The sequence below is a fragment of the Jaculus jaculus genome, chromosome 10 (genome assembly GCF_020740685.1).
Source record: "Jaculus jaculus isolate mJacJac1 chromosome 10, mJacJac1.mat.Y.cur, whole genome shotgun sequence".
Classification (NCBI taxonomy): Eukaryota; Metazoa; Chordata; class Mammalia; order Rodentia; family Dipodidae; genus Jaculus; species Jaculus jaculus.
The window spans coordinates 114142562-114165663 of record NC_059111.1 but is presented as its reverse complement, the minus strand read 5'-3'; the positions used below and the strand labels follow the sequence as shown (position 1 = coordinate 114165663).

The window sequence follows — 23102 nt, the reverse complement described above, 5'->3', positions numbered from 1 at the left end:
TTTCAGAACCCCGATTCCTCCTTGTCGGGTCTTTCTTTCGCACTGTTGTCCACAGCCCCCTGGGGAGCTGCGCCTGTGGTGGGAAGCGCGCCCCTTGCCTCAGGCGCAGCTCTTGCTGCAGACTGGATGCGCAGGGGACCGTGCCTCCTGCCTGCCCCGGTTTCCTTCCAGTTACCAACATGTGGATTATTTGAAAGGGGTTTTCAAATGAGTCAGAAGCTGGTGCTTCACCCAGCCTCTCACTGCAAAAGGAAAGCAACAAGAAAAGTCTTGTGTGTGCCTGGCCAGATCAATATGGAGTGGTCTGCAAGAGGGTTTAAAAGTCACTGCAAAGGAATGATTGATTGAGAGCAAGGTTTCCAATGACAGAGAGACTGACAGTTAGGAGCCACATCCAGAAGATCCTGGAACACCCCTGGGCAGGAATAAGATCAGCCCAAATTCAGAACATGCTCGGATTCTCATGCCAGTCTATAGAGCAGTATCTTCAGGGCCAGGACACTTGCCACCCTGACTCCAGTTCCCCCTGCACCTTGGAATAATGCCCCTCCATTGATTGCCAGAGGAAGCCTTCCCTGGACTGGGGCCACTGCCCTTTTTTGTCTGCTGCCATTGGTCCTGGTAACCCCGTCTGTTCACTGCACCCTCTGCCGACTTGCCTGGATCGCTGCTGGGAGGCACTAAGCTGTAACTGGCACCCACCCAGAACCCTGGCCTTGGGGGCTGTGTAATCTTTGTGTGGGTTCACACGTGTACAGGTGCATGTATGTGACCCAGAGCACACCTGCCCCTATTTCATTCCTCATCATGATCATCCTCTTTGAAGACGCAGGGTGGAAATAGTTCCAACGTTGTTGTCTCTGTGCTTCTTGGGCTATTTTCCAAATGCTGTCTCACTTCCTGCCTTGCAGAGCAAGTGAGCCCAGCAGGAATTACTTCCCTGCTGGATAGATGATGTTGCAGAGCAATGGCCTTGGTCACGACAGAGCAGGAGGAACCTGTTGGGTCTTCAGCTTTCTGGACCAACTCTTAGACCCAAGGACTGTGAGAAAGAGGCTTGAGAGATGGTTCAGTGGGTACAGCAATTGCTGCACAACTGAGGCCCAAGTTCACATCCCCAGGCCCTACATAAAGCCAGAAGCTGTGATGGTTGTCTGTAATCCCATTGTGCCTACATGGTGAGAAGAGAGGTGGAGACAGGAAAATTTCTCAAAAGTTCACTAAGGGAGGAGCAATGAATGATGAGAGGCCCTGCCTCAAACGAAGTGGGAAGGGAAAACTGACTAAGAAGTTGTCTTCCAATCTCCACACGAGCCCAGTGGCACATGCACAAATACACACACATGCCGAGTAATAAATAAATACCAACAGACTGTGAGGTGGATGTTTGTTGATTTATATGCCCAATACCATAAAGGTCCCTAGATACTTCCAGAATTATGAAACAACTTGCAGATGTTCAAGAACCCAAAAGACTTGAGAAGAAGCTGTGTTAGTAACAAGTGATGTTCAGTGGAGCATTCTTAACAAACGGCAAGAGGTGGAAAATCCACCATCAAAGAGAATATCATTAAGCTATAAAAACAAAAGGCAGTTCTGAGACGTGTTACTCCATGCATGGACCTTGAAGACATTGTGCTGAATGAAAAACTCCCAAAAGGAAAGGATCTATATTGCATGACTCCAGTTGTAGGAAATACCTAGAATCAGCAGATTTCTAGAGACCAAAGGGAGATTAGAGGTCATCAGGAACCTGGGGGAGATGAATGTATTTGGGGTGATGGGAATGTTCTGAGTATCCGGGTGATGGCTACACAGTGATAAGAATACACTCACTGCCACCAAATGTTCACTAACACAGCAGATTTTATTAGATCACAAAACCAGAGCTATAGTTTTAGTTTCCATGGGGAAATAATTATTTTTTAAACAGAGAACATACAGAGTATTATAAATTGAGAGATTCATGATAGGGTTTTGTGGGGGTTTCTTTGAGAAAAAAGATTATAGATGTCACCGTGATGAGGTGATCCTGTTTTAACTTCAAAATGGCTTTCAGCCACTGTGGATGTATCAAGTGCATGTGAAGTCACAGTATTTGGGACACAGGCAGGGGCGTCTGTAGAGAGGTGATGCTCTAGTCTTGTGCAGGAAGACCGTGGTTGTTCTGAAACCTGACAAGTTGACTGGTGATAAGAGGGATGAGGGACCATGTCTATAAACTGGTTTATCCTTACCTTCTCAGAACCATTTATCACCCGTGATTTCCTGCCATACTAAAAGTACAACTCTAAGGAAATAGAACAAATTCCTCAACATTGTTTTTTGCTGCTTCTTCCTTTTCAGTACACATGCATTTTGCCAGTATGGTGTTTCCTAGCTTATAAATGGTATTCTGCCCTTTCCTCCTTCCTGTATCTGAATGCCTGACCAAAGCAACTTATGGAAGAGAGGATTTATTTGGGTTCATGGTTTGAGGTGCAATCAACCCCTTATGGCAGGGAAGGCCTGGTGGCAGAAGTGTGAAGCTGCTTGCTCACACCTCCAAAGATGAGGAAACAGATGAAGACAAGAAGTGGGACTGACTAGAAACTCCAAAGTCCCCACTGAAACGATCCACTTCCTCCAACCAGGTCCTGTGATCTAAAGGTTCCACAACCTCCTCACACAGTGGCACTTCCGGGATCAAGTCACGTGTTCAAACTCATGAGCCTGCAAGGGACATTTCATATTCGGACTATAACAGAACATGCGACGAGAGGATAGGGCCCAGAAACCAAGCTAGTGAGCTGAGGAGAGCTCTTACAGCTAACGAAGTGGGAAGGGGGCTCACCAAGAGAGAGGGATTTGGTCTGGAGTCGGCCTCAGCTCCTCCCACAGCCACAGGCAGTCATCTCCGTGAGGCTCAGCATCATCGTCTGGGGATTAGTTTTGTGATGCTTAATTCATGGGCTGTGCTGCCTCACACTCAGGATGGACATAGAGCCTGGGGACTCAGCCACAGTGCCGCAGGCCATCGCGGGCTGTTAGAGAATGCAGCGGGCAGCTCAAGCAGGCCCCGTTGTCCATGCTATGTCCTGGTGAGGAACGGCCCTTCATCCAGCAAAGGACTGCGTTTTCAGGCAAGGTTCCTCAGTGACTGAGTGTGTGGACGGCTGACTTAAGTCCAGGCCCTGGAACCCTACCCAGCCAACTGCTCTTCACTGAGGCCATGGGGTCTGGCCAGCTCTACCCCCACTCTGGCTGGACTTCTGAGGCTGTAATTCAGCTGGACCCCAGCCTAGCTCTGCTCCTTGGGTTTCCTCACTTCCAGTCATGAATGCAAACGGACAGCATTTGTCTTCTGAGGAAGCCTGAAGCTTCACATGGTGTCAGCTGGAAGGAAGGACTGTGTGGTGCGTTTCCTTGGCCTGTGTGACTGCGAGACAATGTGGGAAATGATCCCAGAAGGAAAGGAAACAAACTTAGGGACCACTGACTATCTTGGTTCAAGCTTCCAGGCAAAGATCCTGCCTGGTAGATGGTCGATGGTAGATGATGGTCCTGTCTGGGTCGGCGATCTTGCCTCAGTAGATACTCCTGCTTCAGCATATATCTTTAAAAATAGATTGGTTTTTCCTGGGTTGGTGAGTTCTTGCTAGAGCAGAATTTGTAAGTGAGCATTTGGTATCACAGATTTAAGTAAATACCACACCTTTGTGCAGCTGGACAAACCTCATGCCAGACCTCATCCTCTGCACTGGCGTCGAGTTTCCATCTCAGTGATAAGGAGAACAAGCCCAGCACTGAGGGATGGCTGGGTGCTTGAGCAGGGGAGGAACGAGTCACAACGACATTTGTCTCTGGTTGTGGGTGGCTGAGACCACAGCTCACCACACTTCCGCGAGCTACCTCTACCTGCCCTGAGTCCACCAGATGGGAACGCGTTTTCTAGCTTCCCCGGTTCAACCAGAGTAACTGGCAGGATGGGAAAAGCAGGCCAGGAGCTGGGAGGAGGAGGCGAGGTCTGCGTCCTGCAGGGATGTCAGTATCACGCGGCATTCTGGGGTCTGCGTCTCTAACAGAGCAGAGTGAAGGTGACGGGCAGGACCCACTGCGAAGGCGCCTGCAGACGTCGCCACAACCTCGGCACCGCCCCAGAAAAGGCTTTCTTCCACAAGAAAACGGGTGTGGTCGAAGAGGGCAGAAGCTTCTCTTTCTCAGAGGAGAGTAGTGCATCTTTACCTAGAGACCCTGAGGGGTGAGCCAGCCACCAGGCAGGGCTGAGGAGACCCAGTTCTCGTGCAAGTCCACGGAGCTCCTTGAACTCAGCTCCGCAGAGCACTGACAGCATGTCTCTGGCTTCTAGAATTTGCTTCTGGGACACTGCCTCCTGTAGTGATGCGGGAATTCCTTCCTCCTTCACTTTTGGTGCACACGAGCTCGGCTTCTGCTGTGTGACCGAAAAAAGGGGTGCCCGCAGCAGAGGACGGGGCCTCAGAGGGCAGGCCTACAGTCAGGGCCAGGTGAAAAGATCTGGGTGCTGGACCTGCAGTGTGAAGCTGTGCCTACTCCCCCCTGCCCCCGCTAAGAGAAGTGGGTCCCCCTGTCACGCTCCTCACTGCTGTGTGGGAGAGGCAGAGGCCACCAAAGCCTTCTACTGGTAGGAGGGCAGCAGTGTCCAGAGGACTCTGGGCAGAACTCAAAATCCTTGTTCTGCTAGTCACTGTGTGACCTTAGGCCAGAAGCACAGCCTCTCTGTAACACCTGTCATGGTCAACAGTCCTTCCTGAGGGGAGGAGAGGTGACTTATGCCTCGTCACTTATTCAGGCAGCTTTGAACAGCCATCTTGTGTAAAGCCCTTTGTAAGCTGTCATCTACACGGGGCACTGCGGTGTGTGCAGGGAAATCTTATCTGTATGATTTCCCTCCCAGTATTACTTGTTTCCAGTGTCAGGAACTCAAGGCTCCAGGACAGTGCACACCACCGATATTTAGTGAGAAACCACTGCATGCCAGACACAAACCAGACACGGATTCTTGTGCTTGTTCAGTTGGCATATCTTGAAATTTCAAGAGATCGGGTTGCACAAAGATAGGATGTAATGACAGGGACAGTTACACATAGAACAGGACAACCACGGGCAAGCAAATGACACAAATACCAACCTCTGGAATAGTCTATTTTAAAAACAGAGCACGTTGCCAGGCTTGGTCACTCTGAAATGGACTAACTGTCCTTTGTCCCAGTTAAGTTCAAAGAATGGAAGGTGTTGGGAGTGCAGACCATGGTGAGGGACACCGGCAGAGTGGCAGACAGAGGCGTTTCAGGGCGGATAAGAAACAAAGCAGAATCGGGGAACAAAGGGGGAGATGCTGAGTGGAGCAGGACTTCAGGGGAGGCTGAAAGGAGGACAGACTTCAGAAAGCGCAGCGCCAGTGGAGGACGAATGCAGAAACCACTGAAGTAGAACATACTCCTCAAAGCAGTATGTCAGGCAAATGGGCCACACTTCTTAGCTGGGGGTGAACAGATCCCCAGGGCAGGATTCTGGGCCATCACAGGTTCCAGGGGACCCACTTAGTTATGAAGAGTCCTTCCTACCTGAGCCCAGCATTTACCTATGGCTTGTGGGGCACCTGCGACAGCTCAGTTCCCCAGGTCCTCAGTCACATCCAGGCAGAGTGCACATTCGTACACAGGCTGGGCCATTCTGGATGCACATCTCCAGAGAGCAAACTTGTAATTTCTATCCATATTTGTCAATGCCCCTTAGCCTGCCCTGGGGCCAGATGATAGAAATGTGAACACCAAATCCTAATGTATGACTTCTTAGCCAGGATCACTACTCAAGTGAGGCTGACTAGGAATTTAAATAACATATCTAGGAGCCCTTGGGGCGAGAGACAATGGCAGAAGAAAGCACAGTGCTGGGGTGATGGCCAGATGTGGCTTGAAAAATGAAATGAGGTGTGGTCACTGCTGCGCAGTACCATGGTGATAAAACTGCTTATTCTCTCTCCCATGGGCACAGTGAGGGACCAGAAGAAAGTGCACACAAAAGGTAAAAATGAGTGACAAATGTTTCTAATATTGGCAGACCTTGTGCAGGACTTTCCTGAGTAATGTCAGTTGCTACAGTGAAATTTGTCCCAAGAAATTGGACAGACACTTCACGGTGCCCTCTTGATCATTTGATGATGCTGTTCATAGAGTCTTCTTTTTCTTGGTCCCTACCAGTTTGCTTGTTACTTCTTGTTTGGACTGCTCCCCAAACTGCTCAAACTGGGCTCTCTTCCTCAGTCTGTTTTCCACACTTTGAGATGGGCCATTTCCAAATGGCAGTTCTGCTTATGACATTTTACGGCTAGCAGTTTCCAATTATATGCCGAGAAGATGCATGCCCCTTGTGAGCAAGCTCCTTCATCATGTGAGCCAACCCGCATCAGGTACATAGTTTGGGTCTAAAATGTCCCCCAAAGTCCCGTATGCTAACGACTTGTCTCCAGCTTGGGTAACTGGAAGGTTGTAGAACCCATAAGAGATGGGGTCTTGAGTCACTGGGGATGAGCCCTTGAAGAAGATCATAACCCTTCTCTTCCCCCCTGCCTCTCATTCCTGGTCGTGAGATGAACTCTACCACATGCCTCCACCATGCTATGTTTCCAGAATCCCAAAAGCAATGGGGCCAATGGCTTGTGATTGAAACCTCCAAGCTATGAGCCAAATAAGCCTTTATTGACCCTTTGTAATTTGGTTATCTCAAGTATTTTGTCACAGTAAGAGAAAGCTGACTGGCATGCTACCCACTTCATATGACATTTGTCACTTCATTAGAACATAGTCCATTTTTAAATATTTTATTTATTTATTTGACAGAGAAAGAGGGAGAGAGAGAATGGGCACACCAGGGCCTCCAGCCACTGCAAACGATCTCCAGATGCGTGTGCCCTCTTGAGCATCTGGGTAACGTGGGTCCTGGGGAAACAAACCTAGATTCTTTGGCTTTGCAGGCAAAAGCGTTAACCATTAAGCAATCCCTCCAGCCCAGGACACAGTCATTTTTTAACTGGAAAGGCTGGGCTCTCATTTGTGAAGCCTTTCACTGAGGCCCAATTTTCAGCAAGAGAGATGGTGAAAAGTCCTGGCATATTTAACTTATATGCTTGCTGTACAAATTGATGAAACGTAGCTTTCTCATAGATTCAAACTTTGATGTCCAACATGTAAGGCATTTTCTTCCCTCTGTGATCACTGCTACGCCCTTCCCAGCCTTTCAGATGTGGTGGTCTGTAGTGTGGGGCGTGGTGACTCCCTGATGGTTTGAGCTCCGGAGCCCTTGGTTCTGATGATCTAGGACTCATGTGAAGGAGGTAAGAGTGGAGGCACCTGGGCTGAGGGCTGGAGGGCTCGTTCTCCACAGCTGCCCCTTCCTGTCAATAGCATGTGAGAAGGCTTCTGTGGCACAGCGTGCAAATGTCTGGCCTGGCCATTCCGGCCTCCATTTTCTTACTGCTGACTTCCTGTCCCCTCTCCAGGAGCAGCCAAGCCAATAACACCCAGTTCCAATTTCTCTCTCTCCTTTCTCCCTGTCACCTGTAAATTGTGCCCTCATGGGCCCCCACAGGTCTTCTGAGGACTCTGCCTTGCAGTTCTCTCGGACTTTCTCTGCTGAGCAGGTGCAGACACTGGTATGGCCTCTCCTGGTGTTTCGTATCCCAATACTCGTGTCTCTCGACCCGAGGCCAGGGGAAATCCTTTACAGATGCCCGCCCCCTGGGACACCCATGGTTCTGGTGTTTCCTATTGCTGCGTCCTGATGACTGATGTCCACTTGGACATCTCCTGGGGCCCTGCTCTGTCAGGGGTTGACGTCATTCATCTCATCTTACCCCCGTGGCATTCTCTGAGCTGTCCACTGCTCTGCCTTCCCAGCAGCAGAAGCCTGGGCTCCAGAGCTTTCCCATAGCCAGCAGGTGAGGGAACCTGGGATTTGCAGTGGGGAACCACTCCAACATCAACACTCTTCCCTTCAACTGACCTACTGTGTTCTCCTTTCCACACCCTGTGAAGGAGGAATTCCAAGCGAGGTCAGGAATTCCAGCAGTGTGGTAAACAGTGACACGGCAGGGAATGTGAATTGCATGATGGGAAACAGTGAGGCACATGAATACCTTCGTTGGCCAAGGGTGGAAGGTGGCATTCAGAGGGGCCACTAGAGGATGGTGGGAGCTTCACCAGAGCACGGGGCTTGGGTGTGCAGCTGGTGGGAAGATGTGAAGCCGTGATTTCTTCTGCTTTGGTCCTACCTTCCTGAAGAAATGTTAAGTCTACACACCCGAGTCATGTATCTCCAGGTTTGTTTGTTTGTTTTTGCTCAAGTGAGTACCATTTATACTTTTCACTTCTACCAATCCCAAAACCAAGCCAGATGTATTTGGCAAAGTTGCACAGTTAGAATTGTGTTGACTGGTCCTTCTTTGAAAATTTTTTTGTTTGTTCATGATTATTAATATATTTTATTATAAAATTACACGCTTGAAATTTGAAAACAAATTTACTATGTGTTATCTAAGATGTACTTTTACATGGGGTGCACACAGGCTTACCAACCCCTTTCCAAGTGCCAAACTCCAGGGGTCATCCAAGATCTTGCAACTGAGCAGAGCATTTGCAAAACCAGGAGAGGAGGGATCAATCTGCAGGATGTGTCCCAAGGCATCTTGGATACATCTTTTCTGAAATGTCATTAAGCCCAGTATGGCAGTAGAGACAGCTGAGCCACCCCCATGGTCTGGCCTGTGTCCTCCTAAACAATGTGATAGCTTGTAGCTGGCCCCAAGCCAGTGTTGATTGAAGAGCCCCAGAAATTTCAACCGAAGTCATTAAAATTGTAAGCAAGGCATCTGCTATGCTGTCATGACCAAGGTCATCAGCAGCGTGAGGCACCCGAAAAGGAACACCACTTCTGACTGACACTGTGTGCAGCCCCACCTGGGAGCCAGTGCACCCTTGCCTGGCAGCGTGTTCAAAGGGGCGAGCTCGTTTAAGGCCAAGCAGGAAACGAAGAAGAACATGGACAAACTCAGGCTGAAACACAAGAATTGTAAAAGGAGGTTTTCCAAGTATCACACCATTCTTGTTATAGCTGGTCCTCTCTCATAGTTGGACAGAAGCACATGGAAGGAAAACTGATGAACCTTCGGTTATCTGCCTAGACCCACAAATAGAGTTCTTGAGCTGCGTGTAATTTTGGGAACACTTAATCTAAAGAGTGTAGTGCTGGCAGAGAGGGCAGGGTGTAGAGATGGGATGCATGAGGGTCTCTGTCAGACCATGCCGGTGGGGGTCTGGCAGACAACCCATTCCCTCTTCAGCCTATCTTATCTGCAAATTAAGAATTAAAGTGGCACCTTCCAAGGGCTATGTGGGGTCCATAGAGGACAGGACAAGTGGTGGATCATGCTGGCTATTGAAGGAAGACTGCATCCATTTTATATTGAATTTCTCTGCCCTCATGTCCAGGGAAGGAAACTTTGATTTGGAGATGTGGAGTTCAGAGCACATGATCTTCAGTGGCCTAAGCAAGAGCCACCCCTTCTTCTTTCCTCTCTTTCCTTTCTTTCCTTTTCGTCCTTGCCCCGAGAGCTGGCTGCTCCTGGTTGAGAGGAAGCAAGGTGAGGTTGGTGTCTGTTGTGGGGAAGCAACAGTGTGTATGCCCAGGAGAACATGAAGTCTGCACAGATGGGCTGTGGAGACATTTGTGAAATATGTGTATATGTGGTATGCACACATACCTACAAAAAATAGAGAACTGATTTGAAAATGAAGCAAAACACAGATAGCCTTGTCCCACTTCTATTTCAAGAGGTGTACCAGTTCATTAGTTACTTTCTCATTGCTGCTCCCAAATACCTGACAAGAAACAGCTTGAAGAAGGAAGGCTATAGTTGGCAGCTTCAGATCCCTGAGCTGAGCTACCAGACCAGACACAGAAGCTTACAGATGCAGGGGAAGTTCCATAATGGCAGAAGAAGCTGGCCTGCCTTCACAGGACCAAGCAGAGAGAGAGAAGCACAAGCCTAAGAGCCATAAGCCACACAGCACTCCTCAGGAGCTCCAGAAGGAACTCAGGCACTTTGCATATCTTTAGACTGGAATCTCAAACCTACTACCACACCTATGGGCTGGAACCTAAGATCCACCCAGTGATACTTCCTCCAGCCAGGTGGCTGCAAATGCAAAGTACAGAGTAATAAAACACTGAATAAATTGGGGACACCTATCCAAACTACTACATTCTGCCCCTGGTCCCCAATAGATTCAAAACCATTACATGTTGCAAATCGCTTTCAGTCCAATTTCAAAGTTTCCCGTAGTCTTGACCAACTTAAGATTGTTCCAAAGTCCCAAGATTCATATGAGATTTAAGATCATCTCTTAACTGTGAGTCCTGTAAAATCAAACAAGTTAAATACTTCCAACATATAAAGGCATAGCGTAAACATTTTCCGCTTGCATAAAGCATAGCAAGGAGAGACGGAAACAATGCAAACTCAGCCACCATCAAACAAACATCTAGCTTCTGCAGTTCAAGTTCAGTATAACCAGAGACTGGCAGTCTCCAGATTTTCCAATTCCACCCCTCCAGCTGGGCAGAGTAGCAGGGAACATTTCCATCCCAGGCCAACAGTGTGCTCCATAGTAGCTCCTCCTCATCCACATGTGCAGAGACGAAGGAATTCCCAGAGATCTTGCATTTAATGAGGGAGGCTCTCCAGGTAAAACCCAAACCAACCCAGGCCGGCCTCCACGTGCGGGGAAGCGCTGCTCACTGAGGTTGTCCCAGAGGATGTCCAACTAGGTCACCAGAGGGTACATGGGCCTAGGGGAGGGGAAGGAAACTTAACTACAATCCCCTCAGTAAATTTCAATGTTTATAGAGTGTGTGTATGAGAGGAAACTGTTTTAGCTTCTTTTTGAGGAATACTTTCATTAGCTGGGCATAGGGGCACATGCCTTCAATGCCAGCGCTTGGGAGGCAGAGGTAGGAGGATGACTGTGAGTTTGATGCCACCCTGAGACTACATTGTGAATTCCAGGTCAGCCTGGTCTAGAAAGACCCTACTAAAAATATATATTAAAAATATACATTTATTTTTACTTATCTGCAAGCAGAGAGAGAGAGGGAAGACAGACAGAACAAAGGGCCCACCAGGACCTCCAGCCGCTGCAAGTGGACTTCAGGTGCATGCGCCACTTTGTGCATCGGGCTTTATGTGGGTGCTGGGGAATTGAACCTGGGTCCATTGGCTTTTCAGGCAAGTGCCTTAACTGCTAAATCATCCCTCCAGCCCTCCACTTCTTTTTCGCATCCCATCAGGACTGCTGATGTAATTATAACTTGCCACTCCTCAGTCATTTCATTTTCAGTAAACTAAACATTTGAAGTAGTGTTTTTTTTTGTTTTTTTTTTTTTTGCAAATGGTGATTATTAAAATCTGAAAATCTTCACAGATCCCACACTAAGCACATGTGGATTGCTACCTCAGTGCGGTAAGTCAGCAGCCAGCCTCCTTGTGGGGGTTTTGCCATCTGCACCCAGAGAGTGCATGGTAAACACTTTCTGCTGAAGTGATGCTCCAGGCAGCTCTCATAGCAGCTTGGCTCTGGGGTAAGGTGAACAAGCTTCCGAGGAATCCCAGCCCGCGGGTCCATGAACAAGCCTCATTCATGTGCCTCTGTGAATCTTGTCAGGAATGCTGGCTGTAGGGATCTCAAACAAACAAACAAAACATGCCCATAGGGTTGGGGAGTGAGTAAGATGGCCTTGCTGGCTCTGGTGCCCATGCCCAGAGTTCACTGTGTACAGCCTGGCACCCATGCTCAGAGAGCACTGTGTATAGCCGGGTACCCATGCCCAGAGAATACTGTGTACAGACTGGCACCCATGCCCAGAGCTCACTGTATACAGCCTGGCACTCATGCCCAGAGAGCACTGTGTATAGCCTGGCACCCATGCTCAGAAGCACTGTGTACAGCCTGCTCAGACCGTGCTAAATGTGTTTACTAGCTTCTCTGGTTTTTTCCTCACAGAATAGAAAGTGGTCAGACTCACAGCGGGGTGGGGGTTAAGCCCAGCACAAATTTCCCCCAAAAGGGCCTGGGCCACATCACACTGGGCCTCCCTGACATCAGGGAGGGACCCACCTGGGGATCCAGTCTTTGCAAGACCTTCAGCTGCCTGCCTCTTAGCAGAGCTGGGGGCTCAGTCTTGGCCAAGGAGCCTTACTCTCCTTTGACAAATCTGGAGCCAGACTCATGTCCAGACACATGAGCCGTGCTTTCAAAGACCTAAGATGAGTGTGTGCATGGGCTGGTGGGGGCAGACCAGAGGGATTGCTACTGGTTAAGTGCTTGTCTGCAAAGCCAAAGGACCTGGGTTCGATTACCCAGGACCCATGTAATTGACATACACAAGGTGGCACATACACCTGGAGTTCGGATACAATGGCTAAAGGCCCTACCACAACCATGCCCGCTCATTCTCTCTCTCTCTCTCTCTCTTTCTCTCTCTCTCTCTGCCTGTTTCTCTCTTTCTCTCAAGTATAATAAAATAAAAAGTTTAAAAGAGAGAAATAGTGCCAGGTGTGGTGGCGCACACCTTTAATCCCAGCACTCGAGAGGCAGAGGTAGGAGGATCACTTTGAGTTTGAGGCCACCCTGAGACTCCATAGTGAATTCCAGGTCTGCCTGAGCTAGAGTGAAATCCTACTTCCAAAAACCAAAAAAAAAAAAAACAAACCCAAAACAAACAAACAAACAAAAAAAAGCAGAAAGAAAGAGAGATTGTGTGTAGTGTGTGTGTGTGTGTGTGTGTGTGTGTGTGTGTGTGTGTATAGGACACTAATCAACTAACTGGGTATGTCAACGCTTCCATTCGCTACTAGGCACATGACAAGTTCTTTGAGTCCTTTTCTTTCTTTCTCTTTGGTCTGCACAGCTTAGGACTGGGCACACCTTCTATTTTCCAGTTACCATCTCTGGAGGAGGACCTTTAGGTGACAGTGGTCATGAAGCACAGGGCTATGTAGCTCTGGCCTCTGGCCAAGGTCCTCTCTGCACTGACAGTCAACGGCAAACACCTTGAGCTCCAGAGGATAAACTTAAGCACAGTGCATGTCCTTCAAAGAGGTACTGAGTACTTCTGAGATGTGGCAAGAGTGCTTAGGGGATCCACCCTGCTAAGATGTTTCTAAGTGCATGGCACAGCATTGTCATCGCTAGGCTCCGTGTAGTACAGCAAATCTCAGAACTTATTCATCTTGCCAAGTTGAGTCATTATGCCTGCTAATTAGCAGCTCCCCAGTCCCCTTCCCCACCCTCTGCCAACCGCCACTCTGCCCTTGGCTTCCTTAAAGCTATTTAGAACCCTCCTACGGGGGCAATAATTGCCCCGTGTTTGGCCTAAGTTTAGCCCACGGCATGCTGTACTGCAGGATTTCTCGCACTTTCACCCTGAAATCAAGTGCAGAGAAGTTGGGGACCTGGTGCCAGAAAATCCCACAGAAAAGTTCTGAGCAGCCCGGCCCCCACTAGTCACCCCCACACTTTTCCACTGAAGGGATCTTGATGTCAGAGCTGGTGGGTGAGTGCAGGGAGCCCGGAGGCGGGACCTGGCCAGCTTCCATGGGGTCTGGGCCAGCGGCATTCCTTTGAAGTGTCCTGTGTAACCTTACAAGCGTCTGCGAATTGTGTATTATGTCCGTATTTGATTCAGATGTAAAAATGATATTTAGAGCTCTTTACTGAGAAGTAAAACGGGAAGTGACCGAAAGGTGTCCTATACTACCCTGCCGCGCGGCATCTGGAGACCACCCTCTGGGGACAGTGGGCTGACCTCAGCTCTCATGCATGCACCCATTGTTCCACTGCCATCCTCATGCTTGCACTCCAGCTCACAGCCTCAGATGGTAGCAGTGAACCCTTGGTGAGAGTATGGTCTGGAGGCTTGGGATTGGGCCTTGCTGAGCTCTTAGGTCGGGGAGCAATCTCTGCAGTGAGAGCAATTTTGAGGTTTGAGGCAGAGGCAGAGGATTCGCCTGGTGACTGAGGTCTTCAGGGGGCACCTGTGTTTTGAAGCGTGAGGGCCCAGTGCCCATTCCCTCACCCTGCCCTTCCATTCTCAGGCTCTGTCTGCTTTGCTGTTGGACCTCAATGACAGGTTTCCACTTGGCACTGAGCACAGGACTGTATGGTGAAGCCCCTGAGAGTTTGCCCTGGATACAGAGCTTGGTGTCTCCCTTTATCAACATCAGTCATGACTTAGGGCCCAAGCACCTTGGTGGGCAGGACCATGACGGTAGAGTATATAGGCATGTACACACTGCTGGTAGCCAGTCCTGAAGGACAGGACAGCCAGTTCTGTTCCCCTGCAGGGCCACTGAACCAAATGATTACAAAGGAAAACCTTCCTCAGGTAGCAAGTTTTCCAAGCCTTTTCTCTCTTGTCCTCTTGGCCACGCTGTGCAAGCTAGCGGCTCTGCACCAGAGCTCATGGCCCCAGTGGGAAGTAGAAGGAAACAGCTGGGGCGGCAAAATGCAATGCAAGCTGTGGCGGGGTTCAGCAGGTCGTCGGCTAGGACTGGGGTTCGCCCATCACATCCAAAAAGGGACCAATGGCTTGGGTTTTGTCAGGTTGCTCATTTCCACAAAGTGACTGGGCTTGGGGACCTTGGGAAAGGGCCTGAACTCTGGAAGGAACATCTGTTAATTGGAAAGAAACTCTGCCAAGAGCAGAATAATCAATCTCAGTCCTGGACTGATTGCTGATAATAGTTATCAGTGAGCATTAATCTGGTGTTCAGATGGCTGAGCTCTCTCCTGCTGGTGACTACCTGTGGTCAGGAGCTGGGTGGGTGGAGAGAGAACTAGAGACCGGGCGCAGGAGAAGGGCTCACAGAGTTAGCCACAGGAGCAGGGCCGCCTGCGGAAAGCTTCTGGCATGGGCCTGTAGGGTCTTAAGTCATTCCCGCCTGCAAACTACAGGGTCATCCTGCCACCCCCCGGGAGTTCCCATGCATTTTCCTTTATGCACCAGTGCAGTCCTCATTTGCAGCAAGTAGGGTCGGTCAGCAGGAACATCTGGCGGGTGCAGCACCAAGGACCCCGCATCTGGCTGGGTCCCAGGCCATCACCTCCTGCCTGGATTTCTTCTGGGTTTCAGGATGCATCAGGCAGCCTGTGACCACTGAGGGAATCACACAGCTGGCTCTCCTGCTTCTCTCCCTCCCCCACCCCACGTCCTGGTGGGAAAATAGATCCTTCTACTCTAAAGGTGGAACCCTTTTTGTAAGGAAAACAAAGGTCAAGGTTCCCCTAGTGCACATTCCTGCAAAACCTGCTGGTGGGCAAACGGAAAGGCTGCCTGCCTCTGGGCTGCCCCACAGACCCCTGCCTCTCAAATGCATCCTGCACGTTGCAGCTGGAAAAATAAATAAATTAACGTATCTCCAGACTGTGCGCCCCTCCTGTGCCCCGTGCCCAGGTGGAGCTGTCTGGCCAGCACTGCTGCGGGGTGCTGGCTGGGGCACGGGTACGCGGGGGCCGGGACAGGACGCGTGGCGGACGCGGCGACAGACCAGTGCGCGGTGCGTGGCGAGCGTCCCCGCGGCCCCGGCCCCGGCCCCGGCCCCAGCCGGGCTGAGCGCGGCCCGAGCATGCGCCGTGCGCGGGCGGCCGGGAGGCGGCGGGGAGCAGCGCGCATCTCCCGGGCCCCTTCCTGCACCCAGCCGCCAGTTGCCGGTTGCTAAGCAGTTATTGTTTCTGTGGCGATTGCAGAGGCTGCTGCTAATTGGAGAAGCCCCGCCGAGCAGCAGCGTCTTCCCTCTCTCTGCCTTTGCATGCAAACAGCCAACTGGCCTTGCTCTTCCACTCCCTCCCCCGCCCCGCCCCGGCCCCCGAGCCTGGCGGTTTCGGAAGTATGGACTAGAATTGCACTCTTCCTCCTCACCACCCTCCAGACTCTCGTGGCTCCAAACTCACCCTCAGGCCCCAACCGCCCCCCGCCCCGGACGGGGCGAGCGCCCCGGACAGACCATGACCACCGCCAAGGAGCCCAGCGCCTCGGGCAAAGCCGTGCAGCAGCAGGACCAGGTAATGCTGCCGGGGTGCCCGCGTGTGCATGGGTGTGCAAGGGAGAGGAGACAGGCAGGAGAGGGAGGGAAAGAGACACAGAGAGAGAATAAAACTGGCTCTCTCAATGCTTGCCTGTGTATGGTGGGGGGGCAGCTCTTTCTCTTTTTTAAAGGGTACCCTGGCTTTATTAATAACCCAGAGCCATAGAGCCCCTGGCAAGGTGCACTTCGCCTTTGGGCAAAGGCCTCTCCTTCCCCCCCCCCCACCTCTCTGTGCCTCATTTAACCCGTGTTAGTTGCAAAGCTTTGGACTACTTTGTAATTTGGAGGAGGAAGGGCATAGCGGAAAAGGAAATGAGTGGCACGGGAGGGTTCTGATTCTCACCCTTCAAGAGGGCTTAGCTGTGACTCTGACAAGTCCCAAGCAAGTACGCCTGGCGAAGGACCTTGCTTGCCATGCCCCCTGGCCCCTGTCCTCATCCTTGGAGGAAGCGTCAGGAGGCAGGGCTAGGCTGCGACCCCCGGGGCCAGGGAGAGCAAACTACTAGCGAAAAGATGTACTGTGAGGAGGCAGGTGAGCAGGCTGGGGAGAGGCTGGAGCTGCAGGGCTTAGAGGATGGCTAGGCCTGCCTACAGTCCCAACAGAAGAGGGGCTGGCCCATGCAGGAAGGCCCACCCGCTGGCCCGCTGGGGAATGGAGAAGAAGTGGCAGGAATGCTTCCTTCTGTCTTGTGGACACAGTAGCTCCCCGCATACAGGGTCGGTCAGGTCTGCCCATGGCTGCTCCATTGACCTCAGGTGTCTGAGGCAGACCGACCCTGGGAGCCAGCTTGGCTCTGCAGTTGGTGCTGAGTCCCTAAATCAACAGCACACGCTGCTTCCCTCCCATTGCCCTTAGGTTGCTCTTGGTAGGGTGAGGGCAAAGGAAGGAGACCTCTCCAGAGTTCGGGTAAGCCAATGACCTGGGACCTTGTGACAGAATCCCTTCAACTATTCAGAGAACACATGGAGACAATCTGAATCTGCATTTAGTGAGCTCCATCTGGGAGAACCATCTCCCCAGAGTTCGTTTTTCTATTGAGACCATCTTATTATGATTATTATCTTCTAGAGAACTCAAACGTGGGTTTGTTCCTTCTGGGAGGAAGATTTTGTAAATCTGGAAGTCTGAAAAATTCTTATTCAGTGTGAGCATTTGGGTAAGGGCTAATGTTCAGCACAGCTTGACAGGCTCAGAGCAGGCAAGCCCTCCTCAGAAAACTTCCACAGGATATCTGCTCGATAGAGAAATATTTCCAACCAAAAAATTAGCATCTGATAACTAACTCCTTCTTTTACCGCTTCCCCACTAGGCATAACATAAATGCTTACTGGGCTTGTGGCTTGAGCTAGGGGTCGGGAAGCATTTCTGGGTGGAGGTCATAATTATACAGAGAACACGTTGCTATTCATAGCTCTAACCCAGGGATCAGGTGCTGAAAGTCCAACCTACATTATGCAGAACTTGCCTGGCTTCTGTACAGTGTTTGGAAGGGTAGTGATGGCTCATCGGGGTGTGGGGTGTGGAGGGTGCATAAGCAATTAGCTTGATTATTTCAACCTTTTCATCCTGGTAACATATGTCATAGAAGATGAACACTGGTGTGAACCAAAGGCATCCTTGGCTCTAGGGACCACTGTCTTTGTCCCATGCAAATGGGAAATTCTTTCTCCCAATCTCAAGTGGCATCTTCTTGACCCAAAGGAAAGTCACAGAGCTCACCCCATGAAGTTCACAGAGGATGTGTCAGGCGTGGGTGAGGAGAAGGAAAGCGCAATGGATGTAGGACAAAGGTCTCTCATCGTACACGGTACACACACACGCTCACATAGACATGCATGTGCACACTGATATGCATGCACACATGTGCGTGCTTCTTCATAGGTTAACAGTCTTGACTGGCCCAACAGAAGGACGTCGGGGAGAGCTAACACTGCTTGTCCCTGCAGTCTGTATGGTTTTCTAGGAGTATTAGCCCTGCCCCTTGCTCTGAGACTGCAGAGATCTCTGTGCTCCCCAGTGACTCACTTCAGCTTTGTTTGCGTGGATGCGACGGGTCGGTGGCGACCCATGGCAATGTGGAGAGAAGTCTGTTCTGTTTGCCTGGGAGAGGGCTGGTCCTGTTTGTGGCCTGGCTGCTGGTATGCCTTGGGGGCTGTTTGGGTATGTTTTAGGGACAGGGACCTTGCACACTCACACTGGGTGTCATGAATGTGATGTCCTGGCTTAGGACAGCCTGAAGCAGGCTTCCAGCTTGCACAGAGAGTGTGTGGTCACTGCAGCCGGCAACCCTTCTCAGTGTGGCAAGTTAGTCCCCACGCGCGGGTCTGCCGCTCCTCCTGCCTTGGCCCTTGGGAGCCAGGCATGTTGGCTGAGGTGGGGACAGGGAGAAATACTTTGCTAAGAATTATCACCAAATAATAAAAGGGGGGATGGTATGTACAATTAGTTTCCGTATCTTAAAATAGTGATTGATGTTTTTCTAATTTGCTAAAAGCTTTTAAAATAAATAGGTACATGGAAAGAGTTGATTAGAGTTTTGTTTCATTTTTCAAAAGATTCTGTGAATATGTTGAATAAAAGGGAGAAGTTTTGCTTAGAGCATTATTGCTCTTTCTCTTTGGAGATATGGAAATCATATTGCTGTATGTACGTGTGTGTGATAGGCATGTGTGTATATGCATATTCATATGTGTATGGTTGCACATATGTGTGGGTACATGTGTGTGCATCAGGTGTCTTCATCCATCACTCTTTCACAATGTTGTTTTTGTTTTGTTTTGTTTTTTGAGGCAGGGTCTCACTCTAGACCAGGCTGACCTGGAATTCACTAGGTAATCTCAGGGTGGCCTCGAACTCACTGTGATCCTCCTACCACTGCCTCCTGGGTGCTGAGATTAAAGGCGGGCGCCACTATGCCCAGCTTTGTTTTTGTTTTTTAAACTGTTTACTGACAAGTTTCACACATGTTTTTGAGATAAAGTCTCTCACTGAATCTGGAGTTCACAGTTGTGGCTAGACTACTTAGTCACTGAGTCGTGAGGACACTCCTGTGTCTACCTCCCCAGTGTACCACCACACCCGGCTTTTATGTGGGGATGGGGATCAGAACTCAGGTCATCATGCTTGCATAGCAAGCATTTTACCCTCTGAGCCATTGTCCCAGCCTTTAGTAATCTCTTTTTAAAAGTATCATCAGCCCACATGTGTTTGGACGCAGCATGTGTGTTAACACGAGTGGGTTGATTTCACCCTGTCTGAGAGGCTCTTAGGAAGGGCCAAGACCTCCTGGTAAAAACTGGCTCCACATTGTTTTCTCTTTTAACAGAGGGAGGCTGAGTGGAGGAGACAGGAAAGGCTGAGGGTAGTTTGGTTCAAATTTAGTGTGTTCTCACAAGAAGACTAAAATCTGCCTTAGAGAACTAAATTAAAGAATTTTTCCACTTAAAGTTTAAAAAGAACAGATTCCTTTTAACATATGCTATCTTCATTTCAAATGACTTACAATTGGAAAATACTAATCACTAAAGCTATTGAAGATGAGAAACAGAAAGATTCATTCTGGAACTTTCCAATGAGCCTTACATTATCTTTCCTCAGCTACTGCACAGGGGTCATAGTGTAGCAAATGAGCAATGCATGGACTTGTGTGAGGGTGTGCACGCAGAAACATAGAGTCATGCGCGCGCGCACACACGCGCACACGCACACACGCACACACACATGGCCTTTAGGTGTCACAGTCCACAGTCCTAGAGCTCTCATAGGTGTGCTCCATGCTTCAGCTCCCTCCTCGTGCTCAGGAGTCCTGGAGCATGTGCATATAGCTTCCCTGGAAAGATTGTCACATGGCCTCTTCTGTGGAATATGCTGTGGCAGTCATGTTCACATTGCTGGTAGAAATCACCTAAGCAAGAGCACCTTGTGGGAAAAAAAGATTTATTTTGGCTTACAGGCTTGAGTGGAAGTGCTACAATGGCAGGGAAAAATGATGCCATGAGCAGAGGGTGGACATCACCCCCTGGCCAACATGAGGTGGACAATAGCGACAGGAGAGTGTGCCAAACACTGTCAAAGGGAAACTGTTTATAATAAGCATAAGCCTGCCCCCAACAATACACTGCATCCAGAAGGCATTAATTCTTAGCTGGGAACCTAGCATTCAGAACACCTAAGTTTATGGGGGAACACCTGAATCAAACCACCACACTCTGCCCCTGGCCCCAGTAAACTGATAACTAGACATGATGTAACATGCAATGCATTAATCCAACTTTAAAGTCCCCATAGTTTTTATCAATCCTAATGATGGTCATACATCCCCATAGTCCAAGATCTTATAACTCAGCCATAATACCAAAACATAACCTCAAAAAACCCATAATGGCACAGAATAAACATTCACATTGGACATAGCAAAGAAATATTCAGCCAATATAAGATTTAAAATAAGGCAAATATCAAACTCTGTAGGTTCAAGTCCAACTACTCTACCTAGTGACAAATCGTCAAGTCCCATAATTCTAACCAGCAACAAGCCTCTGGTATTCCAATTCTATCCTCCAGCTAGGCTACTTACAGTCCTGGAAAACTTCACTGGGGCCGGCAGCTCTCCTTGGCGGCCATCTCGTGTTCCCTGCATCTCCACTGGGTCTCCGCGGCAATCCAGCTTTCATCCTCATGGCCCCACGGGTCTCCATGCAGGCATCCAGCAAACATGCTTCAAACTGCCCATGGCCATTTCCAAAACACAAGACTGTGTTGCAAACTCGAGGACTCTCTCTTTTCTGCATTTCTTATACTCCACAATACCAGGTAGGGTGCCAATTTTTAATCCAGGGGGGAACAAAGCAAACTGAAGAACAGGACATTACATCAGCACTCAGGCCCCTTCTAAAGAGTCTACATTCTTCCTGTTTTCCAGTGCCGATCAACTAGCCAAATATCAATGGTTGTAATGTCTCAAACAATTTTCAGGTGAAGGGGCAGCAGTTTAGGCCAAAGATTTTATTTTATTTTCCCAATCCACATCCCCCTGCTCACACCAATTCATTTCTACACAAAGCAACCATGCACAACTTCTCAGGACATGGGCATAACGGCAAGCTTCTCACAAAAACTGCTAGCCCAGACCAAGCAAAGCTCTTTCTCACCCTCATAAGCTAAACCTCACAGTCCATAGTTCTTACTGCATTCAGGTCTTGTAGCTCTGACCAGAATAGTCCATCACAGAACTGCAAGGCATCTCTTAGGCCAAGGTTTCAAATCCTTCTACATTCCTCTTGAAAATCAGCTCCAAAAGGCCGAGGCCACATAGTCAGGTGTCTAGCAGCAACCCCACTCCTGGTACCACTTTACTGTTGCAGTCAGGTTCACATTGCTGGTAGAAATCACCCAACCAAGAGAAGCTTGTGGGAAAAAGAGGTTTAATTTGGCTTACAGGCTTGAGGAGAAGCTCCACAATGGCAGGGGAATGAGCAGAGGGTGGACAACACTCCCTGGCCAACATAAGGTAGACAATAGAAACAGGATACTGTGCCAAACACTAACAAGGGGAAGCTGTTAATAACACCCATAAGCCTTCCCCCAACAATACACTGCCTCCAGAAGTCATTAATTCTCAACTTTCCATCAGCTGAGAACCCAGCATTCAGAACGCCTAAGTTTATGGGGGACACCTGAATCAAACCACCACACTGGCCATTCTGTTGACAGTTTGGATATTTGGCTATATGTTGAGACATAACAAAGCATTAACTTCCTTGTGCCCAGAGATCTTCTGGTCATTTTTATGTGATGTGTTCATTCTTGCTTTTAGTTGTGGCTTTTACTTTCTGGAAGCAGTCAAGCCCAGATAGCCCTGGAGTGACTGCTGGCTTACTAATGTGTTGGTCTCAGAACATGGCATTGACTGATATTAAATTATTTATCTAAACATTTTTAATAATGTCAATACTCAGGTCTTTTGGAAATTGACAGAAGTTTAAAAACAACACAATGGCTACAATGAGCACACTACAATGAGAGCTTGGCCTTCTGAGGGAGTTGGGTACCTCATAGGGGTACACAGAGGGTAGCCACCTCTGATGTTCCTGCTCTGTGATTGTCATACTTCGTCTTGTTTCTTTTTAGACTGGCATGATTCAGTAACAAGAGGTGATCTGGCTTTGGCTACCATGAGAGTTAATCTTTAAAGAAATTATGAAAGTGAGAGAGAGAGATAATTGGCACACCAGGGCCTCTAGCCACTGCAGTCTAACTCCAGACATGTGTGCCACTTTATGCACATGTGTGGCCTTGTGCACATGCATCACTTTGTGCATGAGGCTTACAAAGGTTCTGGGGAGTCAAACCTGGGTTCATAGGCTGCACAGGCAAATTCCTTAACTGCTAAGCCATCTCTCCAGTGTCCAGAGAGTTAAACATTTTCTGTAACCATGCTAATTGAAAAGGCAGTGTGAGGAATCCACATTTAGAGGGTATAAGGATGAAAAGGAGGTTGCCAAACATTCAGAGAAACACAGTTCTGTATGAACAGGGCATATGGACCTGTGGTGGAGTCACAATATAAGAGGAGGCCCTTCAGAATTCACAGTGTCCGTGGCCTCGGGGACTGCAGTGGCCACTCTCACAGAAGCTAAATTACACCCTATGTACCATGTAAGGCTCTAGGTAAGAAGGACTGGGGAGTAGATGTCACTTGTCAGCTGACCCTGACTGAGAACAGAATCTTGGGGTTCGTAGGTCTGTAGGAGTGACTTGGATGCAGATATGTCACTTGTCAGCTGACCCTGACTGAGAACAGAATCTTGGGGTTCATGGGTCTGTAGGAGCGACTTGGACGCGGAGATGTCACTTGTCAGCTGACCCTGACTGAGAACAGAATCTTGGGGTTCGTGGGTCTGTAGGAGTGATTTGGACACAGAGATGTCACTTATCAGCTGA

The 23102-nt window shown here is 49.3% G+C and overlaps 1 protein-coding gene across 3 annotated transcripts in view; it reads left to right on the top strand.

The window, feature by feature from the left end:
* The window catches only part of Dpp6 (dipeptidyl peptidase like 6), an 802942-nt gene that overhangs the window by 319960 nt on the left and 459880 nt on the right, over positions 1–23102 (top strand). Inside the window, exon 1 of one of the 3 annotated variants that reach the window (XM_045160237.1) lies at positions 15752–16136. The exons of the other annotated variants lie outside the window; for them this stretch is intronic. Coding sequence (XP_045016172.1) covers positions 16080–16136 — 57 coding nt within the window. The 5' untranslated portion in view covers positions 15752–16079. Of the gene's footprint in view, positions 1–15751; positions 16137–23102 lie in introns of those variants that run through there. 3 annotated transcript variants of the gene reach the window in all.